Source organism: Schistocerca piceifrons, chromosome 2 (genome assembly GCF_021461385.2).
Source record: "Schistocerca piceifrons isolate TAMUIC-IGC-003096 chromosome 2, iqSchPice1.1, whole genome shotgun sequence".
NCBI lineage: Eukaryota > Metazoa > Arthropoda > Insecta > Orthoptera > Acrididae > Schistocerca > Schistocerca piceifrons.
In genome coordinates, this window is record NC_060139.1 from 628910274 (window position 1) to 628923156 (window position 12883).

At 36.3% G+C, this 12883-nt stretch overlaps 1 protein-coding gene across 1 annotated transcript in view; it reads right to left on the reverse strand.

The window, feature by feature from the left end:
- LOC124776894 (putative ATP-dependent RNA helicase TDRD12) overlaps positions 1-12883 on the reverse strand; it is a 451178-nt gene that overhangs the window by 168495 nt on the left and 269800 nt on the right. The window contains exons 12-13 of the mRNA XM_047252081.1: positions 6818-6964; positions 6478-6680 (exon numbers count right to left, since the gene is read on the reverse strand). Of these exons, the coding sequence (XP_047108037.1) occupies positions 6478-6680; positions 6818-6964 (350 nt within the window). The remainder of the gene's footprint in view (positions 1-6477; positions 6681-6817; positions 6965-12883) is intronic.

The window sequence follows — 12883 nt, forward strand, 5'->3', positions numbered from 1 at the left end:
TGGCCTAGTAGGCAGAGTTAGTCTGCTGAAAAGGTCCAGAGGAAGATGATCCTCCACTGGGGGATTCTGGATAAGTAGGTGGAGAAGTAAGTTTCCCAATACAGGTGTAGTGGGAACAAGAGAGAAAAGTGGGTCCACTCATCTTTATATACAGATTTTTATTCCTGTACCCAAAACAAATTCATGTAAAACACTGCATTGGGGATGAAAAGTGCAGTTCTGCATCAGATTGGTAAAACAAAGCCTCCAATAACCACTCAATTATCCTTTGACTGCTGTTGGGTATGGTGACCAAAATAAACATCGGTTTTTCCAAATGTGTACACAGTTTCTCATCTCTCTGTAACATGAGGGTCAATGAAAAATAACACCCTTGTTCACGTTGAGGTTCTTGTGGAAGATGGTGGAAGTGAGTGGGGTGGAGAGGAGGGTGATGGTGATTGGAATGTCAGCGAGTTTCTTGCAAGAGAGCCATGATTGCGATTGAGTAAATATCTCTGTTTGAATGAGGATAAAGCAGTCACTTCATCTTTTTAATACTGGATATTACTTCCTCAAATTTTTCTTCAATACGTTCAATTAAGAACAATGATTTTGTACTCAAAAAGGCCTCTTCCATCACTTTGGGAACAAACTAACAAGGACAGGTCCCCAGTAGTACAATCAACATTTTGCAACCACCTATGTGGTGGTGTAGATTAAGGACCCAATTATCACACCTCGAAGCCATTCACCCTAGTGAACCATCGTTTAAGAGTAAAAGCCGAAAAACAATTCAGCCTGTTCCTCTAGAGCAATAAATTAACAAAATAATTAAGGCTGCTGCCATTGTGGAATGGATAGTGTAAAAGACTAGAAAGACATAGGTGGCGGGTTCGAATTCTGTCAGGTACCTGTAAAAAATAAATAAATAAATAAATAAATAAAATTAAAAAACTATTCAGGTAATGTTTTTAAATTGTCTAATCCTTGCCAAGTAATTTTAACCATTTCATTAACTTTTTTATTTGTTCTCATATTGTCTTCCTGTCATTCTTTTTTCATTTGGAATACTTGTCCATATGGTTTTAATTCTCTTTTATTTGTATGTTGTAATACCTAATCATTTAAAAATACCAATCAAACTACTAAAAAAATGAAATAGTTATTAGTATTAATACTGATTGTGCAACAGTCACAAAAATTTATTTTTCGTTGTGAGGTGTACAGTCTTTTGGGTGGTAATTGTCATACAAACATTTGAAACACGAATTGTTCTCACACAATGGACAAACTATAAAAGCAATCTTTTTACATTCATATAGTTTCTTCACCAAATTAAAAGGGAAGCACACTTCATCCACATTAAGAAATACTGTTTTTTCATTATCTAACTTCAATCCATACCAGACATACCTTACCATATTTTGGAAGGCTGGTGCATACAGAATCCGATGAAGGGCTTAACATATTTTGATTATATTTTCATTTTTAGCCATTTTGCATGTATCTTGAAGAAATTCAGGTGCTCTCTGGAGTTTTTTAATAATATTTTTCCCATGCCAATAAAAACATACAGCACATGGCTGACACAGAGGCATAAACTTTGCAGGAATAATTTTCACAGTGTATGTAGCTTATCCAGCACTGTTCACAAATATTTCGTCATATAACATGTTGTTCATCTGACCACTCCATGAATCAAAAAGTAACAAAAAATCATTTTCTTTCATGTAAGGTTTCATTACAGACTGCAAATATTGTCTGTACAGCTCTTTTGTTAATTTTCTTGATTTTGAGCAGGTCACGGCCACATTTCCGTATTCTGACTCCAAACGTTCAGTTTCTTTAGCAACTCTAGGTCCGAATTTAACTCCAACCTCCTGCACACTTAAGAACATGTCTGGTAGCAATTCATTGGTGACTGCCAAAGCATATTGTGCTGTATACGAATGTATAGCTTTTGCCAAATTTCTGTTTTGCACCAAAACTGCTTTTGATCCCTGAGACTTCAGTGAACTATGATACATTGATTCGTAATTGCAACCCATTTGATCAGTATTAATAACAAGGCTTGGATTGTAATCACCCATTAATCAGCACTACATGTTTCCTGAATCGTTCTGCTGTTGCTACAGTTTCTTGAAGTGTTGCAACGTCATTTGCACTAACGAATTTAGTCAATTTTCTCTGACATATTCCATGTTTTATTTTAAATTTTATTGTCCACTTCCCACTTGCAAAGAAAGAAAAGATTTCTGATACAGAACAGCGATATCAACTGACCATTGTTGCAGTGTAGGCATCGTCACTTGTTCCTGGCATATTTGAGCATCTTTATACGTTTCAAATGTTTCGGTATCAATTAGACACAGAATACTGAATTTAGTTCCTTGTTGTTTGACATCTTGTTTCCATTTCCACAAGTATCCTTTTCTGCATAAATGAGAGAAACCACTTTGTTGAATTTTTTTCAATGGGTAATAAGGATGATATTCAGCAAAGGCAACTGCTTTTGGTTAGTATTGTAATGGAATGTATGTCGATCGAGGGTGGGGTGGGTGGGTGGAGGTGGGGGGTTGTTCAGAAAGGAGATATCTCTCTTTGTAAACAGACAATGCATAGCGTAAGACATTCATGAAAGTTCCTCTCATGTCTTCATCAAATTGCTCCATTCTCTCATCATGACATTTGCTGATTGATGAATCTGCGTTGTCACACATTTAAGAAAAGGAGGGAGAGAGAGAGAGAGAGAGAGAGAGAGAGAGAGAGAGAGAGAGAGAGAGAGAGAGAGAGAGAACTGATTTGTGATTGGTAACTGCAAATCCACCAATGATTTTGAGCTCAGTGAAGAAATGGGAGCAAATAAAACAAGTTAACATAAAGGTTAAAATGACTTGGCAAAGGCTTAGAAAATTACATTACATTACAACTGAAGAAAATAACTGAAGAAGGAAAAAAAAAAATTACAGAATATGATGGAATTCGAACCTGCCACATTCAGTTTTCCATCCCTTTACGCTATCCATTACGCTACAGCATCAGTTGAAATGTTAATTTAATGTTCTAGAGGAACAGGCTTAATTTTTTCTAGCTTTTACTCGTAAATGAGGGCCCACAAGGGTGAATGGGTTCAGAGTGTGATACCTGGGTTCTTAACCTACATGACGATATAGGTGGTTGCAAAAAGTAAATAGTGAGGGGAATATTTCTCACTATTTCCATCAAATCTACTTTCTCTTAAGATGTGGCCAGGGAGGGAAAGCCTGTGAGTCACATTTTTCCACAGTGAACCAATTAGTTCCGCCTGGGGAGACAGCTAGGGCCCTGCAGTCACCAGCGAGAGATGTTTGATCCTCTTCACTGCGGACATCTGCCATTGTGTCTTCCACTCTGACTAGAGGCTGTCCCCATAGGCACCACCCTGTCACAACAATGGCTGCCTTGAAACTCGATGGGTACATATTCCTGGCCATGCTTGGGGAGAATGCAGCTCTGGTAACAAAAGTGAGTTCGCTAAGTTATTAGGGGGCTATGACTGTGCAGGTACCTGAGGACCCCCTACAAAGAACTCAATGAACTGGCTACAATGAGAAGTTTCGCAGATCTAATTCAATCACTCGCACAAAAGGTGCTTAAGATAGAATTGCAAAGTGGTTGAATGTGTATCACAATGGGTGACATTCTCGCACTACCCTAACTTTTTTTTTTCTTCTTCTTCTTTTGTTGTTTTTGGAGGGGGGGGGGGGGGGGATGATGACGACGATTATGACTATGAGAATAACAACAACAAAATGAAAGTCATCCTACAGACCAAGTCAAAGACAAGATGGAGTCAGAGAATAGGATTGCAGCCCAGCAAATGAAGCAGAATCGCAAGGGCTTCGGATCCTGCATTAATCAGTCACATTCTCATAAAAGAACTATGAGCCTCTGGAGGGTGTTTACAAAATTTTATCATTGTTAATGTAAGACAACACTTGCACAATTTAAATTTAAACTGCATAGAAACAATTGAGTCGTTATAAACATGTAATACAAAGTTAAAACGTTCTGTGGTAAACTAGTTTTTGGGAAAGCAGTTCAGTAAGTAAGTAACTCTGCTCTCAGGTCCAGAGGACTATGCAATGCTGATTGGCTGGTATGTCATCTTCTGCCATTTAGTCTCATGCAACTGCGGTACAGCAGGGCATGAGGTCAGCACACAACTCTCACAGCTGTTGATGGATTTCCAAACCTTGGAGGCTGCTACTTCTCATTGAAGTAGCTCATCAATTGGTATCAGATGGGTGAAAGGACCCCATTCTAGTCATCCCATCAAGGAAAAATTCCTGGCAGTACCAGGAACTGAAACTGGGTCCTTCAACACAGCAGTCAGAGCACGCTGAGCTTTCAGCTGCAGAGGAAACTGTAAAAAGCAGTTAAAGAATGGCAATTTAAAGCAGTTTCTGACATCCGATGTGAACAAGGCCAGATCAAGCTAAATTGTATCATATCAGAAACCTGCAGAAAAACTTAATATGAAGCAATTTACGAAGATTTTAAAATTTTGGAATACAATATTTTTCTGTTTTTCCTTCTTCTTCTTCTTCTTCTTCTTCCCCTTCTCCTCTTCCTCCTTTTTAGATATTTGATCAGTGGCTAATCAAAAGCAAATGGAGGTAATTGAGATGCAGTGTGATTCAAATTGAAAAGCAAAATTACAAAATTGAGTGAAGTGGATATGCCTTGATTTTGCAAAACCTGCCAGGTTTGCAAACACCAGAGAATTCACACATGAAATTATATCCATGTTCAGAAGTACTTTTCAGAGTGCATAATTATTTACAATAATTTAGGAAATTAAATCTCCTGTTAGATCCAGAATTACTGACTTTCATCTCGAGATTGTACCAGAAGTAATCAATCCAAACAAAATTTCCCCAAAGTAAGAACAGTAGTATCAGAGTAGAGATGTTAAGTGCCAGGCAGAAAAAATTAATAGTACATTATTGTCCACCTCCACTGTGCTGTTTATTCAAATTAAACAACATTTCAAGGGCACTTTTCTTGTGCCTTTTGTACCTCCCTTCGGTTCACATACTCACACACAGCATTAATTTGGCCCGTGTTAGTTTTGAGTCTAGCGTGATTGTTTAAACAATAAGTTTTTTATATATTTTTTTTTCACCAGTCTGAACTCTGCTGCATTAAGGCAGTGGTGGGTAAAATAGATGAGAAGTGGCGAAAGAAAATAAATATCACCTAGGATCATGCCAGGATTCATTCAAAGTACAGGTTGTAATTACGTATTGTAACAACATAATCAACAGTAAAGGAAGTTTCCAATCGGTGATTTAAAAAAATTACTACACAGATAAAAATTAAACACTCAGAAAAATGGAGTGAAAATCAATCTTGAGAATTATTATTTGATAAACAAATACATTGACACAAATCTAAAGCACACAATACATTCAAGATGCAATAAAAGATAACAAATATTAACAGAATTGCGCCAAGAGTAATCCGCTATGGTGCATGGGTATGAGAGATTTCCAGAAATACTGCATTGTGCATCAAAGAGAGGACTGCATGTCTGCATTTGTCTATAATCCATCTCAGGGACATCATACATTGATCCTCCAGGTTTTTATTGCAAATAGCAACATCAGTTCAAAGACATTCATTAATCTTTGTGCGTCCATACATTCTGTATTTGTCTCCAGCTATTCTGAAGGTGGGACATTTTGTTGGTCCCTCTAATTTATCCAAGTCTCTAATCAAGAAGTTACTTACTTCTTGAGCAACTAAAGTAAAATTCAAAATCATGCCTAGACCTTAAGCATTGAGTAGAGATCAACAGATCATGGAACAGATGTAATATAGAAGCAGATAACTTGATTCTTAATATAGAGGCAGACAACTTGATTCTCTTTCTATAGGCTGTTGTTTCCTTTCTAATTCTTCCCTGACATATGTGGAGAAGCAGAATGCTGAGGCAGTAGTTTCTGTGAAGGGTTAGGTGAACACTACACAGCGAGAGAGGACTAGCAGTACTGAAAAAAAGAAAGTATGTGACATTTAAAATGTAAAAATATATCCATTGTCTATGTCTGGGACATTTGTTCATATTCAAGGATGATATTTCTGTTTCACTTCCAAAATTACTTTAGCAGCAACAGCTTGTACACACAATTATGCTCAAGACTGTTCACTTCCAAGTAATATTAGCCAGAAGTTACAAGTACATTACTTCACCTTTTGTATCAATGACAGTACCAACGTCATCCTTTTCCAAAGTCTAAATCAACCACTGTACCACCCTAGTAGTTTATATTATTTATCATAATAAATAGGATTTGGTTCAAAAATACCACCACCCACTGTTAGTTTGAAACAAGGAATATTCTTAGTAAAATACAAAGAAACATATGTAATGACTATCAAAATAGACATGCATTATAATAACTAATGCTAAATCTTTAATGTACACAAATATTACAATGCCAAACTCACGTCATTTTCTGAGAACATATCCCTGTAATTACTCATGAGACATGAAAAACGAAATCCAAATGCTGATTTTGATTCACTGGGAAGACCATAATGTATGAGCCATAGAGAATCTGTTATCTTTAAGTCATATAATATTGCATCTGAGCAAACAAGAATGGGATATGAACCTGATATTTTCATGAGATTCCACTTCCTGTACACATCTGTGAAGAGACAGTCAGGTGAACACGACAATTAGGGAGTAACCAAGTAACATTCAAAAGAATAAAATAAAACCATGCATAACCATCATGACAGAAAAATTCATTTTTCTAAATGCCTGAGACACTCATAAACTCACCTTCAATGTCAAAATGTAGCATATTTTCATGAGCAATCAGAACATGTTCATATGCTGATTTCAATGCAAGGCCTAGTTCAGCAACATCCTCTACAGATTCAGAAACAACTACCATTTTATACAAACCAAAGTTACTGTTCAGAAGATCTGAAACCAATCAGAAAACAAATATTACAACAAGAAGATGGGAGAAAAATAAATAAATAAAAAGTAGGTGACCTTTTATTCCTGAATCACTAATGTGAAACAAGTTGTAAAGTTTTTTGGATGACAATGCTCCGCTACACTAGCTGTTGAAACACAGATTAGAATATCCCTTTAATTTGTCTTTTCCACTGCTGCACACTATGGCTGTGTAACCATTTTAAATGTATGGTATAACCTGTTAGACAGTCAAAACATGCATTGTTCACACATTGTTGTAACGCAGTTGGGTGGCTGGAATTTAAATAAAAACAATACATGGTTCTTGGCCATGCTCTTTTGGGGTCATATGCTTTACACAACACCATAAATGTTAACAAAGCTGTAACTTTTTTGCATCAATATACATCTTTCACTTGATGGAATTTACTGTGTAAGTCAGTTGTCATGTTTTCACTAAAACATTTCATATCTGGGAGAAGGGTATATTTACTTAATTATTCCTAATACATTATATGAGTCACATTGCAAGTCTGTGGGTCTCTGCAAGATGCCAATGATGAATATTTTATTTCAATGAATTATTAAGCATTATAGTGCAAATATTAGTCATAATTTTATATCATTAACTTTAACAGTTTCTGTGAAGATATTTTTCAATATTGTAGAAGGAATTACCTGACAGAAAGAACCTTAATTCACTCAAACTCCATACAATTACTCACAATGTAGTTAATATCGTTTGATAAGTACTAAAGAAAACAGAAATATCTGTAACAAAAAGTGCATTAATAAATATATGTATTGTAAAGAAACAGCTGTCAAAGTAATAATTTTTGAATGAGGTTAAATTCATTGGTGGAGAAGCCAGATACATCTCAATGTGTACAATTATGTCATTCTGCACCATGACAAGTTTCAATGATGACATGTGTATGGGTTTGTTGTGGATTTTTAATTTTTCTATTTTTGTCCATGACATTTGGGAAAAAGTGTTTTTATAGTAATACCAAGGGCATAAAATTATGTCCTGATGTACAGACAGTCTTGTTGTTAGTAGTATTGTAAGAACACTGCTAAACATAACAGCATAGTACTTACGTGGAATTTAAGCAGCAGTCACAACACAATATAAAAGTTAAGAAAAAAGTATACAAAAATATACACATATAACGTGAACAAGCAAAAAAATTCTTTTGACCATCAGTATGAAATCAAGTAGGAAGCAAAGGGGTATACTACAAACAATTACGTAGAAGACAATGTAGACTACACTGCAAAATGAGTGCAGTGCCCACCCTCCACAGGTAAGCATGTCACAGCCTGGTATCTGTGCTCACCTTAAATGCATTTTCACCTTATATGCATATATTTTTGTACACATTTTTCTTAATTTTTATTTTTTGCTATGATGTTAGCTAGATATTATTTAATTAATTCCTTTATCCTCTGTCTATTTGTTGCATTTTATTTTGTAAATTACACGTTCTTATTGTAAGTAAGTGTAGTTGTGCACCATCTATTGGCAACTTGCAATTTCCTTCTGGGCCAGCACGAGCACACATAGTCGATTAGTCTGCTTACAATTCTAAATGGGCCATGTACAAATAGATCCACTTAGCACTGCTGTATATAATGTGGATTGGTTGACAAGTTACTGGTGTAACAATATTGCATGCAAAATATTGTATATCAATATGGTGGGTTTGTCCTCTGCAAAATTTCGATTTATTTATTTGCATATCATTGCAGCCTGTTATGTAGGTTTGTAATTTGCATAATTTGGCTTTGTTTATTGCATTTTTGGATTTTATTTTATACTGATGATGTGTCTGTTTATTTCTTAGGTTTTGAACAGTTAACATTTTATCTCAATAGTACACATCATTATTTTAATGAGATCCATCTCTTACATAAGTGTCCATTGTGATACAGATGTTGCATCTTAGCCTCATTTCACGAGCATACACAACATGTGTTTTTATAACTCATATTTAATTGAATTTTTGCTTTTATTATTACAGTTTGTGTAATCCCTTCTGGTACTTTACCTCACTGCAATTTTCTGCTATTATACCAGATCTGAAGATGGAGGCATAATCAGCTGCAACTTGTCATTTAATCTCATTCATATGCAATCTTGATTATTAAAATATTTTATTAAAAACATTATGTATTTTGGTTATTAGTCAACTATGTTTGTTTCAAACACCTTTCCAACTCATTGAGCAGTAACCACAGAGTCAACATGAAAAGAGAGTATAAATGAATTCCGGTATGAATTGATAGAGAAAAAAAATAAACATTTCAGTGTTTGCATAAGGAGTATAATGGTTTGTGATCAGAAAATGTAAGTTTAAATATGAAACTACTAATCAATCAAAGATTAACAATAACATGAGTATACTAAATAGGTTAGGATAAAAAAAAAGACTCAGCTACTAGTATTAAATAGTGTAAAGGGGGGAGTACGAGGATGGACTGACTGGAATTGTGAGCCAGACAAAGCATTGTCATTTGTTAATGGTGGAAAGTCAATACTGGATAAGGAAATAAAAAAATTAATCAAGAACAACTGTATAATAAAAATAACTAATTAGCAAAACAGAATAAGGTTTGTCTAGGTTGGTAAGAAGAATAAATACTAACAAAGAGATAGAGGGGCTGGCCAGTACTTAGCTCAGTACAGCCGATAGATACACAAAACAGAACAGAAAATTTACGTATCCTAGCTTTCGGAACTTTATTCCTTCGTCAGGGAGAAGAGAGGGGAAAAAAGGGGAAGAAGGGAACGTAAATTCACTTACTCACAACCCAGGTTATGAAGCAACAGGGGAAATGTAAACAGCAAGGGTAGCAAAGATGGAGGCATGGTTGTCAGAGGGAAGCCAAATATATTCTACTGTAAGTACTGTGCCGGCTTCAAACCAAAGAGGATGCATACAGAAGTAAAGAGGTATATAGTATAAACACAACTATGTAGGATGAAAAGATGCGTGAATGGCTGAGAGGATTCTGTTTTGTGTAGGTATCGGTTGTACTGAGATGAGGTAAGTACTGGCCAGCCCCTCTATATCTTTGTTAGTATTTGTTTCACATCTTTATATGAGATTTTCCATTAATCATTTGGTAAAAAGAATTTCATTTCCAGGGCAACAGACAACTCAACAATAAATTCACACATCACCAGTCAAAATATGAGATACAGCCAATTTTCTTTTTTTAATTTTCAAAATACTCTGTCAAGATCATGGGATGACAAACTATGTAGAGAAGTTTGCAATGAGTTATTTGGATGGAGATGTTGATTAAAGAGGTATGCTCCGTTTGGAGCAATTACTTATCTGGGAGAAATCTGAGAGGACATTGAAATAAAAGTACTAGCTGCGCAGGGAAGAGAAGATAAATGGGATAGAATTTAGAGATCCCGAGAGGTGGAACCAAAGTTATTGATACAATTTTTGAAGCAATGAAATATATTAGATACGATGAGGTAGGGCTGTTCAGGTAGAATTACAAGACTCTTAATTCACATGACTGAGCGGATACGTGCATCTATTATATGAAGGCAAATGGATATGAAGAAACAAGCTCTGATGTAAAAACTCATGAACAATTAAAGTTAGGATTATAACAGACTTACGGAGTGAGATAAGTGTTATATCTTAAGAATATTTGGAAAAGCAGAGATCCAGATGGGTTTGTCCAGTATCACCAATTATGGACCTTAGAACAGGAAGGATTATTGGAGGTAAATGGAAAGCTGTTAAGGAGAGGTTCTTTAATCATTTCCATCAGGCAGTGGTGAGGAAGAATGAACAGTGGTTAAAACATTGGAGTCACATGCAAGAGGAGCAGGATACAAACACCTGTCTGGCCCAATAAACTTAGATTTTCTGTGATTTTCTCAAAGTGAATCCCAGAGTGGTACTGTTGAAAAAGAATGACTGATTTCCTTCATCACATTTGTATGACTGAAGTCTGGGTCTCATCTCAAACGACCTCATCATTAACTAGATCTCAACTCCTATTCTTCTTTCCTTTCATTATTAGAGTGGACAGCAGCTATGAAGGTGGGTCAAGGTCAGATGCACAGAAGCACATAGAAGTGTACCAGGCAACTCATGGCCAGTTGTGCATCAGATGGCCATTGCCAAATGCCAGAAGCAGACAGCTGAAGCCTATAGTACTAGTTTGATGACCATTCAGAGGATATACAATGAAGCTACAATGTCCACGCAAGCCTGCAGCTCACCTGTTTTCAAGTCACCAGGTAAGCAACACAACTGCAAAAAAGAAGCAGATGAGCTTGACAATTTTGCAAAAAATCATTTTGGGTTCACAGTATTCAGCAAGTATACTAAAGGCGAATATCCGATAGCAGAAAAATTAGTTTTGCACATGAAAGAAGCCAAAAATTTTAACAGAAGAAAATGGACTGTATTGATGATGCCAAAAGACATGTGGTTCAGATCTCAGAAAATGAACAACACCATCTCAAATTTATTATACAGATGAAACTTTCACAAATTAAAAACCATCCAAGGACTAAGGGCTGGACGACAGCAACTGGGTATGATGGATTAACAGTTTCAGTTAGTAAGGGTAATAGAACTGCAGTGCTCCATGTCAGATCAGCAGACACGGGCTATATTCCCAAGAGTAATGTGGTATCGATAGCTACGATGCCACAATGTAGGTGCACTCTGCTAGGTTGGCACTATGACACCGACACCGACGAGAGTGCCCTCTAGCCGGTGCTGTGCAGCTCTACAAGTGCCGCTCCAGATTCTACCTATTTCATTGCGAGGAGACGACCTAGCAACATTGTTTCTACTTCATAGGGGACTAGCCATTACAGACATTGTTACTTCAGTTACTTCAATGACAGCAGGTCCAACTACTAGTAGCAGCTAGCTGTACGGCTTCCCATCTACCGGTACGTGCTCACCTGTACACAAAGTTAAGTATTATCAGTTGTGTATGTTCATACCACAGTAAAAGAGATTCAACTTATTTGCAGTACTGAAGCATTTCACCTTTTCCTACTCCTACTCACTTCTACATTCGGCCTACCCTTCAATTTACAGGAGCAGACCCATGCGCTGCCTTCCAGGCAGGATACTAAAAGTACACTGATTTTAAAGACATTAAAGGCCAAGATTTCTTATTACCATTATGAAATGACATACAGTGTGTTCTATCACTGGTTTAAAGAACAACTCTTGCTCAATATTTGGGTGTGTTCGGTTATTGTCATGGATAATGTGAGGATCCACTCAGTGCAAGTGAACAAAGCTCCAACTACGAATTTCAAAAAGGCAGACATTATTGCATGGTTGTATTGTAATGGAATATCTTATGCTGTCAAACACAACATTGAGCGTCCAGAATTCAGTGGGTTGCTGAACACTCAGAAACAATGCAACTTGTCTCTACAGTCTGTGATCTCGGCATGGTATATGCGACCACAGTGTGCTTCAATGCCAGTTGTTGGCTATATCTGGTTTGCACATTACACTGTTTACGAGATGGACTGGCGTAAAAGTTCTGTGTTAGCTCTATTAAAACACACATTTGCTCCCTTGTCCATATGCTAGTTATGTTGTTAGGTCTGTAGCATATATAAATAAAACTTCAATCTCCATGGACATGTTACATGGCAAAAAGAAAAGTACCATGTCCAGTTTATAAGGACATATCTTATAAAAGATCATCACACACAGTGCAATACAAATTCTTACTTGATCACTGTTCCTGTTCAGCAGCAAAATCTTTACAGCATGTTAAATAAGAAACTTAACAAAAAAAGTGTGAAATATCGTACTGCAATCAGTGCAAGCTGTTTTGTAGATTAAGCAAACCAAACAAACTCACTCCTCAGAAAGACACAATTATATTTCCATAACATCAAATATTATA